This window comes from Corticium candelabrum, chromosome 4 (assembly GCF_963422355.1).
Source record: "Corticium candelabrum chromosome 4, ooCorCand1.1, whole genome shotgun sequence".
NCBI classification, from domain to species: Eukaryota; Metazoa; Porifera; class Homoscleromorpha; order Homosclerophorida; family Plakinidae; genus Corticium; species Corticium candelabrum.
This window is the reverse complement of record NC_085088.1, coordinates 3,791,941-3,818,847: the sequence shown is the minus strand read 5'-3', so window position 1 is coordinate 3,818,847 and position 26,907 is coordinate 3,791,941. Positions and strand designations below refer to the sequence as shown.

Below are 26,907 nucleotides of genomic sequence, written 5' to 3'. Positions count from 1 at the left end.
AGTGAAATGAGCAGTTCGACAAGACAAAGAAGAATGGTTGCATGAACAAGCATCTGATTTAGAGTCTGACTTGAAACACCACAATCATTATAAATTTTTCAGGAAGCTCAAAAACTTTGATCAAGTACCCATTCAACCTGCCTCGGTAATTTTAGATGAGCATGGTCAGAAACTACTTTGTACCGACGATCAGTTAGATCGTTGGAAGAGACACTTTGCCTCGGTATTAAATGTCAGACGTCCTATTGCAATAGACTCTGGAATGGTTCTACGCTCTGTTGGGTCTGGTGCTCCACTCAGTGAAGAAGAAATCACCAATGCTATTAAAAAGTTAAAAAATAATAGAGCATCTGGTAGTGATGGAATAACAGCTGAATTACTGAAAGCTGGGCCTACGGAGCTTTTTGATTGGCTATCTGAGCTTCTTCAACAAGTTTAGTCTTCAGGAAGAGTGCCACAGGATTGGAAAGATTCAGTTCTTGTCCCTGTTTTCAAGAAAAATGACAGACTAATATGTGACAACTATCGTTGTATTTCATTACTCAGTGTACCTGGAAAGGTATTAGCAAATAGTCTTCTGGAACGACTTAAACAGTCAGTTGAACCTCTACTACTGGAAGCCCAATGTGGTTTTCGTTCGGGTAGAGGAACAATTGATCAAATATGGTTGGTTCGTCAGTTAATTGAAAAGTCCATTGAACATGACTGTGCTGTCCATATTTGTTTTGTTGATCTGGAAAAAGCTTTTGACTCCGTACCTAGAGATATTCTCAGACTACTTTTGAAAGAGAGAGGCATTGAGGAACAAGTTGTACTATTGATTGTTGACATTCATGATGGAACACGTGTTGTCAAATCTAGGGGTGAGAAGTCATCAAAATTTGAAGTTACAACTGGTGTACGTCAGGGTTGTGCTATGTCTCCTGTATTATTTAATCTCGTCATGGACAAGATTGTATGTGAAGCACTAAACAAAGCTAAAGTTGGCGGAGTAGAAATTGAATACAGGAAAGAGGGAAGTCTCTACATGAACTGCAGAGTCAAAGCTCAAGGAATTAGTGTCATTAAAGCTGCTATGTATGCTGATGATTTAGCTTTAATTGGGAAGACCTCGGGTGAACTACAAAAGTTAGTAGACAGTCTACATGAGTCCTGCTGTAAATGGGGAATGAAAATCAGCATCAAGAAAACAAAAGTTTTGAGCATTGGTTACGAGCAGGCACATATTCTTCTTGACGGTTCTGTTCTTGAAAACGTTACAGAGTTTACTTACTTGGGGAGTATCATGAGCCAACTGAAATTGATGCTCGTATAAGCAAAGCAAGTAAAGTTTTTGGTTCCTGGAAGAAAATGGTATTTACCAACAGGCAGTTTTCAATCTTCACAGATATGAAAATTTTTCGTGCTTTGGTGAGACCAGTTTTGCTGTATGGATGTGAGACTTGGTCCGTTACACAACCAAACTTGCAACGCTTAAATACATTTCACATGCGGTGTATTCGATCGATTCTTGGTGTCTCAAGATGGAATAAAATCAAGAATTCAGACAATTTAGAACGAGCGTGTGAAGACCCTATTGCTATGACAATACAGAAACAACGATTGCAATGGCTGGGCCATCTGGTACGCATGAGTAACAATCGTCCCCAAAAGCAACTACTTCGCAGCAGACTTAGTAATGCAACAAGACCAACACATAGGCCTAAATAGAGATGGATTGATGTTGTCACAAGAGACCTCAGATCATTATATATCAGTCTTCTTGATGCTGATGATCGTGCTGCTTGGAGAAGCGCTATTACGCTGCGTTGCCAAAACCCATAGTGGGTATGGTGGAATCAAGGTTCAAGGTGTGCGTGTGTGTGTGTGTGTGTGTGTGTGTGTGTGTGTGTGTGTGTGTGTGTGTGTGTGTTGTGTGTGTGTGTGTGTGTGTGTGTGTGTGTGTGTGTGTGTGTGTGTGTGTGTTGTGTGTGTGCGTGTGTGTGGACGAAGGATTGATGACATAGCACTCCCTACTTACACATATCTGCATAATTACAGTGCAATGAGTTAGCTGGCAAATTTATTCAAATGATGATGACCTAGATTCTTAAAAAGCACTTGTCAAAACACGTGGAACGCGCGCGAGGAGAGTACTGGGTAGGAGTCTAAGGCACATCTATGACCAGATAAACTTATGAGGGATTGTCTGACTTGGATTACCATCTCTGTACATCTGTTTCATTCTATCTCCAGTTGATACTGTAATGTTTCCTATACTTCTATCTCAGCAGTTCGAGACTTTTGATATGCAGTATCTAGGTCCGATTTTTAATATACTTATTCATCTGTGAGTGCTTGAGACGCGAGGCTTTCTTGAGAACGTAGCGTCGAGTGAATATTGTCAAAGTAGTACACTTGAAAACGTTTTCATTCTTCGCTAATTTAATTTAATCTAATTTAATTTTTTTAATCCGGGTCATACAACAGAAAGGGGCGTGGTCATATAGGTTATCTATCGAGCTCTCGGAATATTTACAAAACGTATTGATTGTTGCAAATAATTATTGCAAATAGTTACTCGTAAATGAAGCTGTGTTTACACTGTCGCTTCAGAGCTACGAGCGCGCGCGTGTGTGTGTGCGTGCGTGCGTGCGTGTGTGTGTGTGTGTGTGTGTGTGTGTGTGTGTGTGTGTGTGTGTGTGTGTTTGTGTGTGTTTGTATGAGTGTGTGTTTGTGTGTGTGTGTGTGTGTGTGTGTGTGTGTGTGTGTGCGTGCGTGTGTATCTGTGCCCGTGTGTGCGTGCGTGTGCGTTTGCTTGTGCGTGAGTGGTGTGTGTGTGTGCGTGGGTGTGTGTGTGTGTGTGTGTGTGTGTGTGTGTGTGTGTGTGTGTGCGTGCGTGTGTGTGTGTGTGTCAATGATGTGCAAAAAGTTCTTTGAATGTATCTAGGGAAGATTTACATTGTACACATACGCTAACTATGCATTTGGAATTGACGATAACCTACGGTGTTACACTGTCAGCAATCAGAGCGTAAGGATGTATCAGGTTCACAATAAGAATTTATACTATTGTTATATTGCTATACATAAAGTACACAGTATTAGAAACAATGATTAACTAACTTTACTAGTACAAATCAGCAACCATCAACAGAAGCTAGTTAGTAGCAATAATTATAGTGCTTGCAGGTGGCTACGGGTAAGTAACATGCAAAATGAAGTTGTAATGACATGAACTGAACAGGTAATTAACAATACTCTAGAGAGGATGCTGTAAAGTTTCTTCAGAGTTGTATTCACTGAAGACACTTAATTATAGACAAATCTCTTGTTGCTTAGGTTGTTGTGACTGGCTACTTGACACCATGAGGCACCAGGCTCTGACGTCCAGTACTTTTTTGTGACAGGATCAACGAACATGACAGAAACCTGGTTACCTGCTGATTTTGTAGAACCCTTAGATCTTGACCTTCCACCTGTTTCGATACTTGACCTTGGATGGACGTCGAAACAGTAAACGCGAGCTGACTGCAAAGTAAGGTCGTTGCTGCGGACGTGTCTGTCATCGCTCATGCGCACTCTCACCTGTTCACTTCCAGTTTTCACAGCTGTTGTGTGTTGCTTCATAGATCCAAACTGCATGACGGTGTGTTCACCATTTCTCCATTGCTGGTTATTAAATAACCGAATTGTGTCGTCCAGTGCTGTATCCTTTGCAGTTGTCGTTGGTGCTTGTCGCAATGCTGAACAGACAGCGAGTGCAGCATCCAGTATGACTCTTTGCGGTATTCGTTCGTTTTTTGATGCTCTTTCTAGAACATCTTGACTCACTCGAGTAAAGTCAATCTTTTGTACGATGTTAGAAATATCTTGGTTTGAAAATCTGTTTGTTTCGCCCATTTTTCGAGCTGCTGCCTTCTCTAGAGCTTCAAACGTAGAGTCAAATGAATCTTTAGAAATCGAAATATTATTGCTTGACTCTGTTGAAGTAAGTAGCAACAGAAATTGGGCTCCATCTAGAGATCCTTGAGAAACAAGAAAATTGAGAAATTGATCAGTGAGTACAGCTGGCAGCTGTCGACTTGCTAATAGTGAATCTTTAGCTGCAGCTGCTAGAATACTAGTTATCCATTCTAAAGGAAGTGTAGACATTTCGATCACCCATTTCTCCACGGTTTCTTTCTTTGTAGTTCCATGTGAGTCTATCCTGTTCCAATGATTGACCAGAGACGAAACGCACGTGACTGCTACCTGTGCTTCTTCAGCGATGTGCATGACGTCTGCACATTGTGCTAGAATTCTCCAACAGTTTGACATAGCTTTGATTGCAATCGCTCTTAACTTTGGTAAAAATTTAGAAACGAATTCATTCATCTGAAGATAGTGAGCTGCACATATCACGAGGCCGATGTTGTCCACCGTCAGTTTGTCATCAATAGAGATTTGGTAGCAAAAGTCAGCTAGCAAATCCATCGTACTCTCACCACCCGGAAAGTCAATCAAATGAAGGTTTTGTGAGTCGGACATTTGTGAGCGTAAGAGAGCTGCAAAGTAATCGGAGTGACACATCATTGGGAAGGAATGAAGAGAAAATCTTTTCTGACCAACGACGACCGTTAAATCACTACGTTCACCTGATTGACGCAGATCGGCAGCTTTGCCTGCATTTGACGCTGAGTCTGGAGTGACAGTTGAGGCACTAGAAAATGGCACCGCCGGGTCTTCTGATTTTCGGGCCGGCCGCTCCAGTCGTTCACGTAACTCCCGATATAATCTTGAACCTACTGCGTCTGCTCTGTAAGTTTCAGATTCGTAGATCGCCATAGCATCATAGCCATCGTCACTAGAATCCTCTGAGTCACTACGCATTTTGAACCGCTCTCGCAGCACGTGACCTTCAGCTAGAGAAGCCGGAGCGAGTGGCAAGTTGGGGAGCGGCGAATGACTAGAAGTGTCGTATATGTTGGCGAGACCAGTGTACTCAGATAAGCTATACTATAACGCTACGAACTGACGCTAGAGCAATGTCCACAAACAAACCGGAATCTAAGTCCCCGGATATATTTACACACTACGAAAACAGCACAACGCTCCCCTTGGTTAGGCTATCCCCGTGGTCAGATTTTGAGGAGCTTCCTTCTGTGTCTGAGATATAAAATCTTTTCTTCAATTGGACCTCAACGTCTCTTCCAAATCAATCTATTCACGTAGTTTTACCTTGTATGTTACTGGACTCAATCATTCAATGATGTTACCTTGACATCATGGTCTATCTCTTCCATAGGATTGTACAGTACTCAGACGGGTTGGTTGACATCAAGCTACCTCGCTTTTGCTTTATCTGTTCCATCTGACGATTCTCCACTGTTGACACTTTTTTTGAGGATGTCTACGATCCAGTCGTGTTCAGATTCTTTGTTTCAAAAACAGCTTCCCTGGAGATATACTTGTTGTACTATGACGAGTGCTCCTTATCTGTATGGTAGCAATGCATCAAACGATACATTTTTGTTCTTCATTAACTTCAGTTTCCTGTTGGTCGTTTGCACAGACATCTCATCTTCGCCATTGGCTAGTGAGACAGTGAAAGAGACTTGGTGCAAGACGCTTGCTTATTTGGCAAGAAAGAATTTATAGTTTCGTTGTTGTTGTTGTGTGTGTGTGTGCGTGTGTGCGTGCGCGCGCGCGGACGATTGATGACATAACACTCCGCACTTACACATATCTGCATAATAGCAGTGCAATGAGTTAGCTGGCAAATTTATTCAAAAAATGATGACTTATATTCTTAAAAAGCAAGTGCTAAAACACGTGGAACGCGCGCGAGGAGAGGACTTAGTACGAGTCTAAGGCACATCCATGACCAGATAAACTTATGAGGGATTGTCTGACTTGGGTTACCATCTCTGGACATCATGTCATCTATTTCATTCTATCTCCAGTTGATACTGTAATGTTTCCTATACTGCCATCTCAACAGTTCGCTACATTGATATGCAGTATCTAAGGCCGATTTTAAATATACTTTCCATCTGTGAGTGTTTAATTTTTTTGCTAATTTAATTTAACTTAATTCTTCTAATCAGGGTGGGATTAGAAAGGGGCGTGGTCCTATGGGTTATCTATCGAGCTTTTGGTATATTTAGAAAACCTATTGAATGTTGCAAATAATTATTGCAAATAATTATTGCAAAAGCAATTCTCATCAGCAAAAGTTATCTTATTGTCTCAGTTTACTGCTTTAAACAGATAAATAATTCCAGATTAGCCTTTATACTACATTCCTTTGCTTTTAATGTTTTTGCAGCGTTTTTAATTGTCACATATTACTGCCGAGAGTCTACAGTGCAAAACGTTGAATTCTGAAAACATGTTAACAGTTTACACTTTTAGCAGTATACTATAGCCTCGTCCCCAGACTCTCTCGCGCTAGTCTTATCTGGTGCCCGTATGACAATTTCAGGTGCATAATGCCTACTGAAACCGAGAAGGTCAATGCTACTTCGTATTAAAAGATGAGTTGCCCCAGCACACTTTCGTCGTTCTATATGACTAATATTGACATTTGTAATGTAATTAACTTGTATTAACGAACGATTACAACGCTAGCTCAACGAGTCCAGCAATGTACGAATAGTCAGGCATGCATACAGTATGTTGGGACTAAGAATTATTATGTTGCTGTGATATCTTTTATATATTAGATAGAACTACTGTCCCGCTCACACACTCTCACTCGGGTTCCCGGACTAAGCACGAATCTCGTACTACCACATTCCTTAGTCTCTCCTCGACAACAACAAAAATAACACAACAAGACAAATAAAATTTACAGTCATATTGTTAACTACTTATAAGTCTAGTCTCTTCGGTGCCTTCCTCACTCGTTGCGACCTCCGGAGTTCCGTCATTTGGGGTTCCCTCTCTTCTGTTCTAATAGTAACCACTGATCTGAGCCGAGATTCGTGGTCTCTCTTCTAAGGAATTTTTCCTTCTCTGTCTAGTTGTCTGTTTGTACGTACTGGCGTCTGTGCCGAAACTTGCTCGTCCTCCTTCCTTGAGAATCTCCCATCTGTTCTTCTGTTTGTTGATGGGTCTCTTCTTGTTTCTTTTGCGCGTGTGCCGCGTGCTCGTCAACATCTTCTTCGCATGTAACTGGTTGTTTGTCCTCCGGTGTGCCATTGCTGTTCGCCACATTTTCCTTACTTTTGTATCTGGCTCTAGTTAATGTGGTCCTGATGCCGCTTCACGATACGTCCGTACGTCCTGCAGCCGGTAAATAGACGACAAAGGGCCGTGCTGTTCTCGAATCTGTGCTCGAATTCAATTAGGACCAGTCCCGAAATTGCGGACATATACATCATGTTGTGTGCTAAATGACCGGTTCCAAGCCTTGTTGTCATGATGTTGTTTCTGCTCACTTTGCTTTCTATACGTACTCTCTCTGCAATGTTTGGTTTCGCCAAATCTAACAAGGTCTTCGGTTTTCGCCAGAGGAGTAGCTCCGCTGGTGTTATTCCCGTTGTCGTGTGAGGTGTGTTCCGGTAGGCCATTAGCACTCGTTGCATGTAATTTTTCCTGAAACGTTCTTACTTCCATCTTTTTCAAACCTTGTTTCAACGTTTGTACCATCCGTTCAGCAAGCCCGATTGAAGTGGGGTGATACGGCGCTGACTTGATGTGTGTGATACCGTTGGATCTGCAAAACAACTCAAATCAAATCGCGTGCAAAATAACTCAAATCAGATAACGTTGATTTTGAGCCAACCACAAACATGATGGTTTGTGATGTCACAATGCAGGTGTGAGTGTAATAGCTCCAGATTGCTGCGCGCCAGTTCCACGAGACTAAGGACACCGCATTAAGTCGTGGACTGCTTCGCGAGAAGCTCACTCTAATAGACGGGCTGAATTGACTTTTAGTTTATTTGTCGGTATGTATGTTTCTATGTTTGTAAGCGTGTGTCACACTCGGGGAGTTTGTCGAGCCAATCATCAGTCCTTTTTAGCAGTCCTTTGGGACACCAACAATGGGTGACGTAACAATCCCGCACATTATGACAGAAAAGCCGAGATGTCATATTCATAGTAAAAACGTTAAACTGTCGTTAAACTGAGAAGCGCAGAGTAAAGTTCAGGCTACAATTGTACGCGTCTGTTACTTTTTTACAGAAGAATCGCAAAACAAACAAATTCATCGTTTTTCAAGAAGCCAAGCGAAGGTCCCATGGGACCATGCATGTGTACCGTTGCGCACGACCGACATGTCATCCGCGATCTTTAAGAGAGCAATATGTTTTAGTTGTAAGTAGTACTGATAGAATGAACGATTGGCGTCGTCTTGCAAGAAAGATTCGTAGGAAACGCAACCGCTGCTTTCTTCTCGATCTGGTTGCGCTGCATGCTTTCTTCTGGATCCGGTTGCTACACATACATGTCGCATCACAGTATTTCCCGTGCACGTACATCGATCTCTAGCCTCGGTTCCAGACGCTTTCCCGTAGGTACTGCACGTGACAGGTACTTTAGACCCCAAATACCTGTCACGTGCAGTACGTACGGGAAAGCGTCTGGAACCGAGGCTAATCGATCTCTAGCTACAACGAATTAATTTTAACTTAACGGAACGAAAGATGATAGCAACGGCTCAACGAATGCATGATAATCGTGTCCACCTCAAGTGATGCAAGCAAGAGCGCTACATGCAGAATTGAGTGGATAACAAACCCGCTCCGTGCAAGAGACGTAGCTGTCACGCATGTGCATGTACTGAATTCGAAGTGTAGGGTGGGACATTGATAATATTTAGTTAATTATCTTTAATCACATCGACGCAACCCTGAGTTTTCAAAGAATTATACATTCTAGCAACAAGGTAATAACTAATTAATGATATTGACAATAAATGGACAAAAATTAATAAAATTTACCTTAATATTTACAATAAATACGTACACCACACGCACACGCACACACACTTCTTTCTTTTTCTTTTTTGCTACTCAATAATGAGTTCACAACTTCCATTTAGCAGTTGTTTACAATTTGTCTTTGATGAGCATGTTAATGTGCAGAGTCCAACTCTGGAACGACATACTCGATGACAGATATTGCAAACGTTCTTTGTACCAGTAGTCACATTTTCTGGTGTATAGTTGTGTCGCATAGTCCCTTTTCTTCAATTTTGTCAATTCTACCTTTATCGTAACGATCTAAACCTAATCTCATTTTTCTTCCACATTGAACGGTCACGTGCTATTATTTTCCAATTTTTGTAATCAATATTGACATTCTGTAGATTGTGTCCTATAGTGTCTTTGAACCTCAACTTCTGACCACCAGCTTTTTTGGTGCATCTAGCAACTGAACGTATAGCACTTGTTTTGGTAAACGTCTCTCATTCATTCTTGTGACATGCCCTACCCACTTTAGTTGCTGTTGAGTCAACATGTATTCAATTGCTGTTATTTCAGCTCTTTGCAGAACTTCTATGTTTGTCGCTCTTTCTGACAAATGAATTTTTATTACTCGACGCAGACAGCAAGGTAGATTTTTCTAGATCTTGACTATTTCTTTTATATAGCGTCCACGTTAAGTTTGAGATCCATACAGAAGAGTTGCAAGAACGACTGCTTTGTAAACCTTAATTTCAGTCTTTATTTTTATTCCTTGTTGACTCCATAATCTTGATTGCAGTGCACTATACACTCCATTTACATTTTGCAGACGTGCAGCAATGTCCTTATTAACACTACAATCCTCTGACAGAACACTGCCAAGGTAAGAGAAAGAGGATGCCCTCTTTAGTGCTTTACCATTCACAAAAATGTTCTTACCAGCATTTACTGTACCAGGAATCGGCTGAAACATGCACTCCGTTTTCTTGATATTTATTTGCAATCAAAAGTGAAAGCTGCTTGTTGCAAAAGGCTTTACAACTTCTTGCATATCATCTACAGAATGTGCTACCGGAGCACAGTCACCCGCAAAGAGCAGACTCTTAATTTTGTGGCTACAGTTTTAGATTTCGTTATAAATCTGCGAAAATTGAATAAACCACCATCTATACAATATCGAATTGAGACTTCTCTATTTTCAGCTCAACCATTCATTTCATTTAGCATTGCAGCAAGAAACAGAGCAAATAGAGTGGGTGCTAATGCACAGCCCTGCTTTACTTCTCTTTGCATGCACAACAAAGCTTTCTGATTTTTTCCTTCAGATATGACATCTGCATTTATTTCTACATGTAGATGTCTTACTACATTTACAAATTTGGATGGGCAACCCAATTTTGTTAAGATTTTCACATTGACTCTCGATTAACTGAATCAAAAGCTTTTGTCAGGTCTATAAAGACCATGTACAAGTATAGGTTATAGACCGCTGGCCAGTGTATAAACGAAATACACCTCGCTCCGCCCACGAGTTGGCACGAGGGCGAAGCCCGAGTGCTAACGAGCTGGGCGCAGCGGGGTGTATTCGTTTATACAGTCGGCTTGTAGTACCCAGCTGAGGCGTTGACATTCTTGCACAAACAATTTACATTTGATAAACCAGTAGCCCCAGGTAGTTATACGGCCCGATTTATTTACCGGTCAATATGTAGCGGAAGTGGGATATGTTACTTATGGTAAGCGAATACTAGACACTGATTGGCGCAGACAAAGCTAGGGTGCTACAATGGTTTATGTTGCTCCTTGCATTTTTCTTGTAACTGTCTCAGAGTAAATACCATGTCCGTAGTGCTTCTTCCTTTGCAGAAGTCACATTGGGACTCAGAAAGATACACACACACACACACACACACACACACACACACACACACACACACACACACACACACACACACACACACACACACACACACACACGCACGCACACACACACACACGCACGCGCGCGCGCTCGTAGCTCTGAGGCAACAGTGTAAACACAGCTTCAATTACTAGTACTAGTAAGAGAATGTGCACAGGCTCGAGCTTCTAGAGATGGCTTGATGACTGCGGCCAAAAATGCAACTATAGATGTAAGGACACGTCGCTTTTACAAAGAAATTTACGTTAGCGCTCTATCCATGTTCTCCGCGATGTCCAAACGCTCGCGTCCACGTCCTGCTGTAAATGAACTTCTCGTAGAAGAGGACAAATTTACAGGTAAACTTCTTTGCTAGAATATACAAAGTGTGTGGGCATACAAACCACAAAATGGTTTGCGTTCTGCGTTGGGGAGGTGTACACAAATCAGTTTTGGTCTTCTTCAAATTTCTACGTCGTAGGAAGATGTTCACGAGCGGGGGGGGGGGGGAGACCGTGGATATCTCTAGGAGTAAGCAAAAACTATCTCGCTTGTCAAACCGTAAAAAGATTTGCAAAAGTCTCTAACACAGAAAAATTAAATTCCTACACCGAGCGAAGGGGCTTCAGCCCCCCAGCTCCCCCAATTCCTACGCCAATGGTACAGTGTTCTTAGCTGACATATCAAGAGAGGAGAATGTTCACAACTGATTGCTGGGCGCCACAGGACAATACTACGAGAATTAAAACAGACTGGAACTCCAAACTACAATTAGAGAAATTGACGTTAGCGCTATACCTGTAGACATGCATGTTTTTCGCGATGACACGGTCTGTCTGTTCTCACCCCAACAATGCTTGGCATTATAACTAGTATACATGTACTATATCAAACATTTTCAAGCAATGCATGCATGCTCTTAGATAAGAACCGCATTTGAAAAGTTTTATAGTTACAAAAAAGGAACTGCAGTAGTCTATCCAACTGGTAGAGCGCGAGTAGCTAGACTGGAAACTATTTGCAATTGAGAAAGTAAAAGGTGCATGCAGGTATTTATTGTTAGACACACGCACGCACACACGCACGCACGCACACACGTTTCGTCGTGCAACAGCATTGAATGCTACACTTTGGCGACAGAAAACTATTTGTTGCTTAGCAAACAGACAAAACAACAACAAATTGGAATTGAAACTAACACAGCAAGATAAACGACAATGCATGCAGTAATACACGTAGACAATATACGTCCCAAATCGTTAGTATAGTCACATCATCCAGGCGTCCCGAAACTTATCGAAAGACTTTTTTTTTGTATCTCCAATAGTTAATGTCGACGTACTTAATGAATTAGGATAGAGTTGCGATGAACTGTAACCAGCAGAAGCGCTTGGATGCCCTCGTAGACAGCGACTTTCTACGAGGTCAGGACCTGGACTGTTTGACTTTTTTTTCTAAAAGTTAAACAGCCCAGGTCTGGCTGTTGATCTTTAAGTAGTGCAGTTGTTTCGGATGGTGCCGTTCGCTGTGCCGTTCGTAGAGATGAACAGATTGTAAGAGCAGCATTCAAAACGACTTTTTGTGGAATTCGTTTGTTTTCTCCCGCTCTTTCTAGAACATCTTGACTCACGCGAGTAAAATCAATTTTCGGAACAATTTTGGCAATATCCTCGTCTGAAAATCTGTTTTCATCGTACTCAGTTCTAGCTAAAGCTTTCTCCAGAGCTTCAAATGTAGAGTCGAAAGAAGTTCTTGAAGCAGAAAGTGACTCCGTTGAAGTGAGCAACAAAAGAAATTGGGCGCCGGATAGAGAGCCTTGAGAGACGAGAACGTTGAGAAACTGATCAGTCAGTTCAATTGGCATGTCTTGCCAGCATTGAGGCGGATCTTTAGCTACATCTTCTAGAATCCTGTGGATCCAATTGATAGGAAGTGAAGACATTTCAACAACCCATTGGCTAACGATTTCTGGAGTAATTTGATAGCAAAGAGGTTTGCAACGACCAGATGCACTATGGGAACAATGTGATGTTAAACGAAATCTTTTCCAATGATAGACTAGAGTCGAAACGCACGTGAACGTTATTCTTGTTTCATCAGCTATGTGCATGACGTCGGCGGATTGTGCTAGAATGTTGCAGCAGTTACTCACAGACTCCTTTGCCCACTCCTCTAAAGTCGGCCAGAACGTAGCAAAGAATGTATTCATCTGAAGGTAGTGAGCAGCACATATCACGTGACAGATGTTGTTTACAGTCAGTTTGTTAAGAATAGGAATGTGATAGCAGTAATCAGCTAGCAAATCCATTGTACGTTCTCCACCAGGAAGGTCAGTCAAATCAACTTTTCTCGAATCCAACATTCCTGAACGTACGAGAGCTGCAAAGTACTCCGAGTGACACATCATTGGGAACGAATGGAGACTAAATCTTTTCTGACCGACAGCAACCGTCAAATCACTACATTCGCCTGAATAACGCAGCTCGTGAGCTTTTCTGAAGTCCAGATTTGTCATGATATTTAGAGACATCTGTGCCAGGCGGCGTGGCGAAGAAACGACGGCACGTGATCTATTGGTAATACATGCAGAAACAAAAGTCTAATAACAGTACGTATATATGTAGTTTCCGCTAGTACACTCGGATTATTACCTGTCCCAGCAGCCATGCAAATAATGAAGAAACAACTGCTAACCCCACCAGCTGCTATCCACATTAATTAGCCAATAATTATTGTGCGTTGGTCTCTGTTCAGTGATCCGTCGCTTGGTCCGTCTAACAACAAACCACACTACCCCAGCGCCTCGCGTTAGTTAATTAACCAAAACCATACTAACATAACTATAGCAATGCCACTGTAGATAGTTGACGTTCTAACATTGTCTATCTAAACGAGATCTGCGGGCCCCCCTCCCTCAATTACAAAATCTTAGCTACGCCGATAATTTGCACCTAGCCGTTTCGACATGTATAACAAATCCATTGTGATTTCTACTACACTCGAGCCAAGTCTCTCTCTGCCCCGCTGTTCCCCCGATTGTCACATCCGGGGAATGACGAAGGCGGGGAGAGACTGGCTCGAGTCTACGTGACTTCATAAAATTACGGTTTGCAAATCAGAGTCTGAGACATTTCTGAATTTACGAAGTAGGGCTGCAATGTTGTCGTTCACCTGAATAACACAGTTCTGCGTAGTAATAATAGTTTTGACTCTTGCTGTCTGTTGCTGTAGTTCTAGTGTCTAGTGACCTTTTACTCTGCGTCGGCCGTACAAGTTGCAACTGTACATTGTACGTACAGTAGGCTAGCCGTGTCCCCAGACTCACGTGAGCCTGGCAGTGTCCGGTTCCCGTATGACACTTTTAGCCTCCCGTGAGTCTGGACTCACCGCGCCTACTTTCACACACTTACTTCACTAAGTGTCACCCCACGTCATAGTCTTGGCACCCCACGTGACTAAATAGTACCTACGTGACTAAATAGTACCTACATCACAAACTCGATTAGCTCACATCTATCTAATGTGTGACCCAGCAGATTGTATATCACGCCCAAGCTTCCAAACAGCGCATGGTGACTCTCCACGGTGACACCGTGAGTGATTCACCAAGTTTACGCTATCCAAATCTCAAGGCGACTTCAACATGTGAAAAGGTGAGCGTATTCCTACGTTACTGTCCTACTCGTGTAGACTGACGAGCCTGCCAAGTCTAGTTACTGCGATCCGGACTGCGCGTGTTGTTCACTCGTTGTTTCGTCGCACATCCACTATCTGCACGGCCCTTGCTAGTGCACAGACTCTAATGGCCAGTAGGGCGCGCAATGGCAACAAGAGACGCATTGACGTGGAATTGCATTCCGCTCTCCGTGTTTTCAATTATGATGACTTTCGGGAGAGTAAACTTGAAGTCTCCAGGGCCATCCTAGGGGGGGAAGACATCTTTGTCCGCAGAAACAACGAGTGAACTACACGTGGAGTCCAGATCGCTGTAACTAGACTTGGCAGGCTCACCAGTCTACGCGAGTAGGACAATAACTTAGATAGGAATACACTCACCTTTTCACATGCTGAAGTCGTCTTGAGATTTGGATAGCGTGAACGTGGTGAATTACTCACCGTGGAGAGTCACCATGTGCTGTTTTGAAGCTAGGGCGTGATACACAATCTGCTGGGTCACACATTAGATAGATGTAAGCTAATTGAGTTTGTGACGTAGATACTATTTAGTCACGTGGGGTGCCAAGACTATGACGTGGGGTAACACTAAGTGAAGTAAGTGTGTGAAAGTAGGCGCGGTGAGTCCAGACTCACGGGAGGCTGAAAGTGTCATACGGGAACCGGACACTGTCAGGCTCACGTGAGTCTAGGAACGAGGCTACAGTAGGCAGGGTCTCGAACACGTCCTCTGGGATAAATAGCCTATTCAGTATGTATGTATGTATGTATGTATGTATGTATGTATGTATGTATGTATGTATGTATGCATGTATGTATGTATGTATGTGGCTCAATTGGTTAGAGTGTGAGTTTGGAGATTGGCAACATTCGGGACCTTTGGGTCAGAGTTCGAGTGCGGGAGGGCCACATACTTAAATTCCCTTGGGCAAGGAACTAACATACAATTGCCTCTCTCTCCGGAGTGTCAGGTTATGTCTACAGCAAGTATCTACGGCAAGTACAGCAAGAGTGAAGTACATCATAGTGACTTCTGCTACAGTAGTATTAAATTGCAGTGTTAGATTGCGGTGTTAGATTGCAGAATAGTGATTGCAGTATCTAACCTGGGCTCTAAGGGTCCTTGTAAACAAACAAAAAAAAATTTATGTGGCTCAATTGGTTAGAGTGTGCAGTTGGAGATTGAAAACATCCGGGACCTTAAAGTCAGAGTTCGAGTGCGGGAGGGCCACATACATAAGTTCCCTTGGGCAAGGAACTAACATACAATTGCCTCTCTCTCTGGAGTGTCAGGTTCTGTCCAAGAAGCAAAGAATTGTATATATATATATATATATATATATATATATATATATATATATATATATATATATATATATATATAGACAGTGACTGCTGATAGTGTTTCAATTGCATACTAGTATCGTAGATTGTATACTAGTATCGTAGAAAGTATCGTAGAAAGTATGGTAGAAAGTATCGTAGCAAGTACTTAGTAGTGTCTGCAGTAACCTGGGACATAAGGGTCCTTGTAACAAAAATGTATGTATGTATGTACCGGTAAGCATTTTTTAACATATGGATTTATATATTTATTTATACAGTGGAGAAATCCCACCGCTCTACATCCACTGCTAAGTCTAATCTATCTTTAATATTCTAGCATTAGACTGCCAAAGACGAACAAATAATTGTTCTAACAAATTGCTAAACGCTTGACTAAATGAATGTCTAGTGTTTGTCATCGTTTTAGAGGAAATTATTCCTGGTGTAGCTAAACTAGCAGGTGTCCAAAACCAAATGTTTTAACTATTAAAGGGTAGAAACATCCGCCTGCAGCTTCCACGTCCGCCTGGTGATGAACATCATTTCTTCTTCTCCAGCAAATGCAGCAGCTCCAGCCAAAGTTGAAGATGGTCTAGATGTGCCATAAAGTACAAAGGCTGCATGGTATTCCAAGTGGAAACATCAAAATAATCAGGCTTGCCGTTTGTGAAATTGGAATGATATACATCCCCAGGACGATTGAAAGAAGTGCTACTGTATGTATGTATGTATCATTGTAGGTATGACTTACTTCTACGCAATTCCTGTCAGCCAGTGCCTCCTAGCTCCAGACACACGATGCCATTTGAGCTAAACCGCAGCTTTTTGTTTACAGGTTTTTGTCGTAGTAAAACAAGAACAAACGCCTTTTACTCTTGGCCAATAATTGGCAAAACAAACAGATTGAAACTTTTCTTGGTACATATCAGCTACACTACAGCTTTGCTCATTGTAGTATATACATCCTGGAACTTGTATTGTTGCATTTGGCGTTCAGTCATTCCTGAAATAGATCGACTTGAGTTAGCAGCAAGACCGGCTCAGTATGTGCTAAGGACGCAGTTAATCGTGACATCTGGTGACAAGGATAACGGCAGTATTCGGACAAATAACGGAGTTTGACGAATCAAAGGAAAAATGGCCACTTTACGCAGAAAGGTTAGAACAACGCTACGCAACGAATGGCGTAGACGACGCTGATAGACAAAGAGCTATTCTATTATGCGTGGTTGGAGCTCGCACGTATCGAACTCTACGAAGTTTAGTGGCTCCGTTGAAGTCTAGAGAGAAGAAGGTCGACGAAATACTGCTGACGTTGACAGCACATTCGACCCGAAGCCATCAGCAATAGCACAACGATCTAGATTAGTCGATCGCGTCAGGAAGGTAAGCTAAATTCACGGCAGAACTGCAACGACTCAGTGAACATTGCGAATTCGGGGCGGTGTTTAGTGATATGCTACGAGACAGACTCTATATATAGTCGTAGGAATAATGACTGACCGTGCGACGGCTGTTGGCAGAAAAAGAACTGACATTCAAAAGGGCGTATGAATTAGCGATTGCACAAGAAACAGCCGAAAAGAATACCGCAGAGTTAAAGCAGAAGGAAGCAATTAATGAGTATGCCTGGCAACCCAGAAGAAGAGTCCGTATACACCAGTCACAGAAGCAGCCTGTACACCAGTCACAGAAGCACGAGTACTCAAAGCAGGTAACAGAACGACTGACAAGATATCCGGTTGTTGTTATCGCTGTGGGAAACAGGGACACGAACAGTTCGAGTGCTGGTTGAAGGATGGTTGCGGCAAAATAATTATTGTGCTGACGGTCACGCTTAGATGTTACACCCCAACTTGGAGCAAACGGTACGTACACAAAAAATTAATGGCAATAGAAACATTTCTATAAGGGTAACCGGAATAGTATGATAGACCTTTACAACGGGGTGAGAATCTACGTGCGCAATTACAACAGAGGTCGTTCTTTGGTAGCTGGTGTAGTTCAGTCCAAAACAGGCCCCCTATCATACACTATCAAACTGAATGATGGGAGAGTAGTCAAACGACATTTGGATCAGATTCGGAAACCTTACAGTCAGAAAGACATGAAAGAGAAGAACCAGAAGACCTACCAATACATCCAATGGATAAACCGTGTTCAAGAGCAATTGTAACGGTATCGCCGGGAGAACCGCAAGAGTAGGATGTCGCACCAGACTTACCAGAACAACAACAAGATGGAGTTGACAAACAAAATCAAACAGGACGCGATAGTACCATCGCCAGAGATTAGCACAGGACCAGAAGACTTAGAGACACACGTGGAGCCAACCAGAGCATCAAATCTAGGTGCCAACAAAGGAGTGACTCCAATCCGCCGTTCCAGCAGAAGAAAGGCACCAGACAGACTGAATTTTTAGTAGATTAGACTATTGTTTTGTACGTACTTCATACCTCTTAATTGTTAATATCTGTCATATAGTCGGGGGGAGTGTAGTATACGTACACATCCGGGAATTTCTATTGTGCTACATTTCAGTTCTTGACCACCTAGCCAGTAATTCCTGAAATAGATCGACTTGAGTTAACAGCAAGACCGGCTGAGCGCGTGCTAAGGACGCAGTTACTCGTGACTCTCATGAAGGTAGCTCTTAGCACGATGACTATGTAGTTTTTAAAATTGATAAAAATATATTTTAAGGTGCAACAAAACGCATCTACTATATCGCGACAACTATCTATAAGCTGCATACTCCACACATAATTTATTTTGCGCACATGTTCTATGGTATAGTACCACATAACTTGTATACTAACACACATCTTTATTATTACCAATCTGGCTCAAATTGTACAACAATGTGCTAACAGTCATATGCCTACACTAGTAAACATAGTTTCTGTTATTTTTCAGTCTGTACGTTTCCAGAGATCAAACGTTCCCAAATTGATCTTGTCATCAGTTACACTTGGTGTCCACAGCTCGTCTCTTGTCGCATTGACGATGATAAACGGACATTTGGAAGGTGATGAAGAAAGAGACATGCAGACAGTAAACCTTCTCCAACTTAGTTTTGCCAAAAAAAGAAATTGGGAAGGTGCTTTGACCAAACAAACTACTAGAGGGTGTTCGAATATACAAATCAACCTCTTGAGTTTCAAGAATACGTTGTTGGCACAAATAAGGAAGAGTAATTTCTATGCCTTGTGTGGCATGCTTTCTCTTTCTTTGTGAAGAAAACAGTCTTCCACTACTGCTTGAAGTCCAACTGCCACTGATCGTTTTGAACCATTCCATCTTATTGTCTCTTTCTGTTTGAAGTTGAGACTTTATAATTTTTTGTTCTCCTTCTTCAAGTGCTCATTTTCGTCATTCAACAACTGTGCTTTTTCTCTTTCCTTTGCGAGCGCCTTGGATGTGACGTCAATCTGAGAGCGTAGCATAGAACAAACCTAGCTTGACTGCAGCCATCACGATGACATCTCTTGGCACTTTGCTATTAGCTGCTGCTTTCTCTAGCATATCTTGACTCAATTTTGCAAAGTCAACTTTTGCGACCATTTCTGCAATGTCATCTTCATTTATCTGCATGACATCTAGCATTTTGCTCAGAACCTCAAATGGTGCGTCAGACGACTGTCTGCTGCACCAATCAGTAGATTGCATAACTTGCACAATTCAGATGGTTTTAGAGATTGGACTAGAAGATAATGGTCTGCCAATTTTGCTACAGAAGTAGCAAAATGTCTGTGTGTTTCCTGAGTCACTCCATTTAGTTCTACTATAACGTTTAGTTTCAAATTGTAAACAGCGGTGTCCTCATTAATTTCTGCAACTTTGTTGTATATGTTAGCACAATTCACAAGCAACAACTAGCAGATGCTAGTAAATGTGTAGTGGCAAACTCCAGAGCCTCAACAAACCTACAATGTTAGGTGACAGTGATTCTTGTGGGGATGCACTTCGACACGATTTCAAACGCTTCTAGCAAAGTCGGTTGACTTGCTGCTGATGGGCAACAAGTGGCAAGAGAATAGAGAGAGTTACGTGTGAGTACTGTTGTGGTAACAGGCAATAATACAACTAATGTAGACAGTGGACACAGACGCAATCATTGACGGACAGCAATTCTCGTTTTGCAATTTTTCCAAAATTTGCTCCATCCACTAGACGGGAAAATATTTAAAAGTCGAAGATTTACAGAGTTCGACAAAAGATTCGCCGTTGTATCCATTTTCAAGTTTGAAGTGATGCACTGCTGCTAATACACACTCTTCAGTCACTCCTTCTTCTCTACAACAACTCCGATGTCAGTGCAGTTGCCTACAGTAGCTAAGCAGCTCGATAGGTTGCGTTCTGTTATTCTTTTCAGTTCCCGTCTACATATTTTTGTGTTCCCGTCTACATATCATGTCCAGGTTTCTCTCTCTGGACATTTGAAGATACAAAGCACAGCAGAGCATGTAAGGGATGTTCGACTCGTCCAGATTGTGACGTGGATGTATGCCGTAGCAGAAGTCAGCAATCAACTCTATTGCGTCGTACATTCCAGGCACTTCGGTTAGATCGACTCGGCTAGCATCTTGCATCCCTGACATCAGCAAACTTTGGAAGTACTCGAAACGGACAGTCATTACTAGACCATGCATGGATTAGCAATTTCTTGTCACCGACCTTTATTGTACAGTCACACAGAGTGCCACTGGAACGCATTGCTTCAAAGGGTTGCAGTGCCATTGAATGCAGGGATGTAATCAGCAAATAATAGTTAATATGGTGTAGCGTGCGCTAACAGGTATGTGACCTGCTTAAAGGGCTACCTAGTAGTGAGTGTTGCCCATTTAGCTGCTGACGATCTGTCGACCGTCTATGTTTACTTGAATGACGTAGTTCATATTAATAAGCTTTTTGCCGGGAGCGGTATAGCTGCATGGAGCGACTGTTGAAGTTTAGGGACCGCGAAGCGCTCATGAAAGTGGTACAGCGAAACATTGGGGAATGATTTGTATCTTTGGCAATCAGTCACGTGATCAAAATTTACCAAACAAGTGTAAACGATCTTTATCAAATAACTAAACAAAGTTTTCATTGCGGAGATACATTTACTGTCCTATCGTAATTTATGAATTTAAGTGAGTACAGGCGGTCTAGTCTTTTTTCGACTTGCTTCATTGTCTAGTACTCCTAAATGTCTTCAGTCCTCTGAGAGACGAAAACGATTATTCTGTTGTCGCCGATGTAGCAGACATTACTTGAAGCAGCCGGAACAGCATATATATTTCTGGCAACAACTCGGTACCGCTTGTATATTTCAGCACCCTACACACTTCCAAAACTACGCCAAAAATATCAGCTATCATTTAAATGGATTTTGAGCTGCCATATTGAGACAGTGTGCCATGCAGTGAAGGTATGCATGCAGCTTCAAGTTCAAATTTGCATGGAATGGGACGGGACGCATATATGCATGCATGACATTCAGGACTGCCAGAACTGCTACAGCTGGCTGTCCAATTGAACGCCATGTAGGCAGTTCTGCTTTTGAAACCGAAAAAGCCCTGTCGACATTGCCAAAGTTGCTGCTATATGTTGTGACCTTTTGCGTGTAACGCTTTTTCGAGTCAGATGAAAAAGAAAATGAAGAACATCGTGAGGGAGGTAATTCCAGCAAATTAAAGTACTTAGTAACTTGAAATACCTCAAAGTGCGATTTCTGCAAGTTGCAAAATTCACAGTAAATCTACCATATACCAATAATTTAGAACTACAGAGTGTGAACTATATATTTTGTGTAAAGCGAAGCTTACGATATGGTACGAACTGTCTCTGCGAACTCGTCCACATTTTGTTACTAAGGCAACTCGACTTCTCAATCAAGTCTGTGACAATAGTTCGTGCTATTGTGTTTCCAAGCAATTCATCTAGCAAATTAATTATAAAGCTACGTCGAAAGTTTGCAATTGTAGTGCAAGATCTATTTCAGGGTGCATTCGATTTGCTTATGCCAACCATTCCGGAATACTAGCAATACGGGAATTAGCTAATCGTTCGATTCGCATACCGAGTAAACCACTTAGGGCGCGTTTCCACTAGTGCCTAAACCGGTTTAACAAGTGGTTTAAGCTAAACTGGTTTAAGAATTCACTTGTTTCCACCTGCACTAAACCAGACCTAAACCGCTTTCCTAAACCCACTTCAAAGTAGGTTTAGCAAAGTGGTTTAGGTTTAACTGTCACGTGACAGTAGCTCGCTTGTTTAGATGGCTTCCCACAATGTCGTTTTGATGATATTGACAATTTTGCTGGGATAGGATTGCCCTAAAAGATGTAAGGGTCGTTAACTAGGGGAAAGAAATCAGTAGCTATGGAGAGAGACAAGACGGTGTCCTTGGTCATCGTCATGCAAATTCCTAATAGCAGATGCTGAATCAGTGAAAACCAACAGTTGCTCTGACTCGGCGTCAAAGCAGCCCAATGCTTCAAAATAAGGCGTTCCTAGACTTTGTTTTGCACATCCCGGATGTGCAAGTTCCTAGTGGAAACAGTCGCTTTCTTGAACTGGTTTAGTTCCTAAACCCATTTAAGCTAAACTAGTTTAAGGTGCAGCTAGTGCAAACACGTCCATAGTCGACTCGGTTTAGTTTGCGGTTTGGTTTACTAGAGGTGTGAGAATGAAAGGAATACCTGTTTTGACCAAACCGCAAACCATACATGCGCAGTAGCTCCTCCACCATGACGACAGACGTGTACAGAAACAATTGCGCAGGCGTCACACGCTTAGTCGAACAAATTGTTCGATTTGGAATGACTTTTTTCGTTCATTCCGGAATGGTTGGAATTGGCAAATCGAATGCTCGTGCAGCCAGCCCCTCCTCTTTTTGACTTTCGGTGTCCCCGCCAACGAAAGTCAAAAAAGAGGGAGAGGCTGAGACTATGCAAGACCCGGATATGGACATAGAATCGACGTGAATGGACGGTATGTCTAGAGTATCGGAATATGTAGCTCGTATACGCTTGTTGTACAAATATCTGTAGGTATGCAGACGTTTAAACGTACGTACGTATATATTGTGTATACGTTTGTACTGCATGTATGCATGCACGTCTATCTATAGTAGGTACCCATACGCATATGTGTAAAAACGAAAGAAAAAGAATATGAAAAATAAAAAAAGAAAGATCATGTCAGTGTCCTTTTGACCTACTTCCAAATGGAGACTGGTTCAACTGCGCCTCGCCCGATGGAGCGTCTACAATGCAGGCACGCTCAAGCTAGGTAATGTCTGTATACGTGTATAATATAGCACATCCACAGCTGGCGGATAGTAAAATGACGCTCATATATCTAGGAGGCTTAGAGCTGGGAATTAGGTAAATGTTGACGTTTCGAAGAATAGGTGGACCAACAGCAGCAGTTCTAACAGGTTGTGATGTGACCATACGTGGCACTATTTACTGTATCCTATAAAATGTCACAATACCCTATTTCTGCAGGCGGCCATTCAAGAGTCTGAGCCAGCATGCAGTATTGCATCTCGTTTCAATGCTCGTGATGTGATTGCAATTTGCAGACTGCGTAGACGGATAGAGGTGAGAGATCCTGGGGTCAGGACCCCTCCTCTTCAACGACACGCTCACCGCAGCCGAAATACTTAGTAATGAATCTTGTTTGTTGTGTTATTAGAGTGAACGTACTGTAGTGTTTTGATGGATCGTTAATTCGTTCAATTCTAAACTTATATGCCTATAATTATCTGATGAATATGCTAGAAAATTAACCCTATTACAGATTGAAGTGAGTTTGCTGGTTCCGTAGGTCATACTGGACACAGATTTAGCTGCTATGGGGCGTTGCTAACATACAACTGGACCCTCTTTTCGAAAAATTCGCCTGGACTGTGTGTCTCTTTGTTGTGGCGGATTCAACAGTAAATTTCTTGTTTTGTCTCGGATACGCCGTGCACATGGCAAAGAAAATACAGCAGGGTGTTGCTATAGTCTTCGCGTAACCCTAGAGGAAGAGAGACTGGGTATGATGCAGCACAACTCTCTAATACCAGCAAACAAGAACAGACGCATTAACTCTCTGCCAAACAAACGGCAAAACCAATAAGTGTAATGTATATAGGTTGAAATTTGCTACCTAACATTTACAGTCATGCGTGCTACTGAAGTTAGCTCGTACTGCTAGACCACGACAGCTGAGTTAAATTATTGACAGACAGTCGCTTTCAAATTACTAAAAATTTTATTTTCAAGTGCAACAAACTGTATCTACTAAATTGAGGCAACTAATGCTTCATGCACACTCCAAAAAATTGTTCACTTATATTCTATGTTCTAGTCGCTAAAATTGTAGAGCAAAGTGCTTAACAACAATCATATATTGAGGCTAATAAAATAAGAAACGTTAACGTAGTTTTTCTGTTACTTTTCAGTTTCTAGCAAAGCTTACGAACGCTTCCAGAGATCAAATATTTGCAAATCGATCTTGTTATCAATTAGCCCGGGTGTCCACAGCTCGTCTCTTGTCGCATTGACGACAATGAACGGACAATGTGAAAGTGCAGAAGAAAGAGACACGCAGTAGACCTTTTCTAACGTAGTTTCATAAACTGAGAAAGACGGGAAGACAGCGTCAATTGGTAGAACAGGAGGAGAAGAAAATGCCATACACTCAATAGATCTTTGAATACACAAACTAAACCTTCCCCTTGGACTTTCAAACATTCGGCAAGTAGGAAGAGCAGTAATTTCTAGATTTTGTGTAAAATACTCTGGCTTTTGTTGTAGAGAAAACAGCTTTCCACTGCTGCGCGAAGTCCAAATGCCAATGATCGTTTCAAACCATTCCATCTTATTATCTTCTCTTTCTGTTTGATTTTGAGACTCTAATTCCTTCTTTTCCTCCTTCAAGCGCCCACTCTCACCATTCAACGACTTCCTTTCCCCTCTTTCCTTTGAGAGCACCTGAGATGTAATGTGAGAGCGTAGCATGTCAATCTGAGAGCGTACTATGGAACAAACTTTGACTGCAGCCATCATGATGACATCTCTTGGCACTTTGCTATTAGCTGCTGCTTTCTCTAGCATGTCTTGACTCAATTTTGTAAAGTCAACTTTTACAACCATTTCTACAATGTCACCTTCATTTATCTGTATGACATCTAGCATTTCACTCAGAACCTCAAATGGTGCGTCAAACGACTGTCTGCTGCACCAATCAGTAGACTGCATAACTTGCACAAATTCAGATGGCTTTAGAGATTGGCGCTGAGCTTGGACAAGAAGATAACGGTCTGTCAGTTTTGCTACAGAATTAGCAAAATCACTGCGTTTCCTGAGTCGCTCCATTTAGTTGTATTATAATGTTTGGCTTCAAATTGTACACAACGGTGTCCTCATCATCAATTTCTGCAAGTTTGTTGTATATGTTAGCACAATTCACAAACAAACAACTAGCAGATGCTGGTGAATGTGTGGTGGCAAACTCCAGAGCCTCAACAAACCAAAGTGGAGCTACAATGTTAGGTGACAGTGATTCTTGGTGGGGGATGTACTTCGACACGGTTTCAAACGCTTCTAGCAAAGTTGTTTGACTTGCTGCTGATGGGCAAAAAGTGGCAAGAGAATAGAGAGAGTTCTCTACCATCTGAGTACTGTTGTGGTAACAGGCAATAATACAACTAATGTAGACAGCGACAGACACAATCATTGACGGACAGCAACTATCATTTGCAATTTTTCCAAAATTTGCTCCATCCACTGACCGGGAAAATCTTTAAAATTTAAAGATTTACAGAGCCCGACAAATAATTCGCTGTTACGGTTATAGTGCAGTTTGAAGTGACGCACTGCTGCTAGTGAACACTCCTCAGTCACTCCTTCTTCTCTGCAACAACTCCGATGTCAGTGCACTTGCTTAGAATAGATAAGCATCTCGATAGGTTGCTTTCTGTTATTTTTTTCAGTTCTCGTCTACATATCATTTCCAGGTTTGTCTCTCCGGACATTTGAAGCTATGAAGCACAGCAGACAGAGCATGTGAGCGATGTTCGACTCGTCGAGATTGTCTTGTACAGGTATGCCGTAGCAGAAGTCGACAATCAAGTCTACTGCGTCGTACATTCCAGGTGTACTTCGGCTAGATCGACTCGGTTAGCGTCTTGCATCCCTGACATCAGCAAACCTTGGAACGGGACGCCATCACTAGACCATGAACTAGCAATTGCTTTTCACCAACCTTTATCATACAGTCGCACAAAGTGCCGCTGGAACGCATTTTCTTCAAAAGGTTATAGCTGTGTGCGAAGCAGAGATTCCCGGATACTGTAACGGTCACGTTATCTAGACATAGCCTCGCCCCAGACAATGTGTGGATTGCAGCCCCGGATGCCTGCCATCACCACTACGTCTGGTATGATACCGCCTTTCTGGGCGGGAGTAAGTACGTAATCAAATTCTTCAGCGCGTGTGATACTAATGTTATTAGCTAGGAACTGAGCTTTCGACTGGACTTTGACATTGTTCTAGCCTCTGTGCTTGTCGATATTGCGATTTTAGGCCGCTATCAAGCGTTAGTAAGAGATTGCAGCTACTTTAGAGCGTAGCGGTGAAATGGAAGATCAGAAATGGTGATGGCAGCGCATCCGGGGCTGCAATCCACACTGCGTCTGGGGCGAGGCTAAGCTAGACACACTAGAAATATATCTCGGTTCTGACAAACAGATCGTACGGGAAATACGTTGCGTCGTTCGTCTTTGGCGTTTACTTCTGGAACACGGCCCTGGTATGTTCTAGGGTTCCGTACTATTTACCTGTGCGCGCCATTGCCGTCTCTATGGTAATGGTGAAAAATGTAGCAGCACGAATAGACCTACACCCACAAAATCAACTACACTGTAACCTTTAGAGATTTATTTAGATTTAGCCGCAGCAAATGCGTGAGTAGCTGAGTGCGGTACGTACGTACTGTAATGTACTTGGTTACGTGCAGCAACAACTCAACGATATGTATTGGCTACCAGATAGAGCGAACTAAGAACACAAGCTGGCGCGTCTACTCTACACTAAATCGAGTCTGCGCGTATGCCGTAACGCGCGCTACATGTACACTACGACATAC

The 26,907-nt window shown here is 42.3% G+C and overlaps 3 protein-coding genes across 3 annotated transcripts; all 3 read right to left on the bottom strand.

Moving 5' to 3' along the window:
* Positions 1-3,034: 3,034 nt before the first annotated feature.
* LOC134178724 (uncharacterized) lies at positions 3,035-5,302 on the bottom strand. Its single transcript, XM_062645610.1, has one exon. The coding sequence runs from the start codon at positions 4,849-4,851 to the stop codon at positions 3,292-3,294; it is 1,560 nt and encodes a 519-aa protein (XP_062501594.1). The 5' UTR covers positions 4,852-5,302; the 3' UTR covers positions 3,035-3,291.
* A 6,609-nt stretch (positions 5,303-11,911) lies between these two features.
* LOC134178056 (uncharacterized) lies at positions 11,912-13,309 on the bottom strand. Its single transcript, XM_062644839.1, has 2 exons — positions 12,855-13,309; positions 11,912-12,791 (listed from the first exon to the last, which is right to left on the bottom strand). Exons 1-2 carry the CDS (start codon positions 13,307-13,309, stop codon positions 12,197-12,199), a joined length of 1,050 nt encoding a protein of 349 aa, XP_062500823.1. The 3' UTR covers positions 11,912-12,196.
* A 10,737-nt stretch (positions 13,310-24,046) lies between these two features.
* LOC134179091 (uncharacterized) lies at positions 24,047-25,162 on the bottom strand. Its single transcript, XM_062645992.1, has one exon. It carries the CDS (start codon positions 25,134-25,136, stop codon positions 24,234-24,236), a length of 903 nt encoding a protein of 300 aa, XP_062501976.1. The 5' UTR covers positions 25,137-25,162; the 3' UTR covers positions 24,047-24,233.
* Positions 25,163-26,907: the final 1,745 nt, after the last annotated feature.

Coding starts and splice junctions, on each gene's coding strand:
- LOC134178724 (XM_062645610.1), bottom strand. CDS start 4,851: ATGCGTAGTGACTCAGAGGATTCTAGTGACGATGGCTATGATGCTATG.
- LOC134178056 (XM_062644839.1), bottom strand. CDS start 13,309: ATGTCTCTAAATATCATGACAAATCTGGACTTCAGAAAAGCTCACGAG. Junction 12,792..12,854: donor GAAACAAGAATAACGTTCAC/GTGCGTTTCGAC, acceptor TTGTTCCCATAG/TGCATCTGGTCGTTGCAAAC.
- LOC134179091 (XM_062645992.1), bottom strand. CDS start 25,136: ATGGAGCGACTCAGGAAACGCAGTGATTTTGCTAATTCTGTAGCAAAA.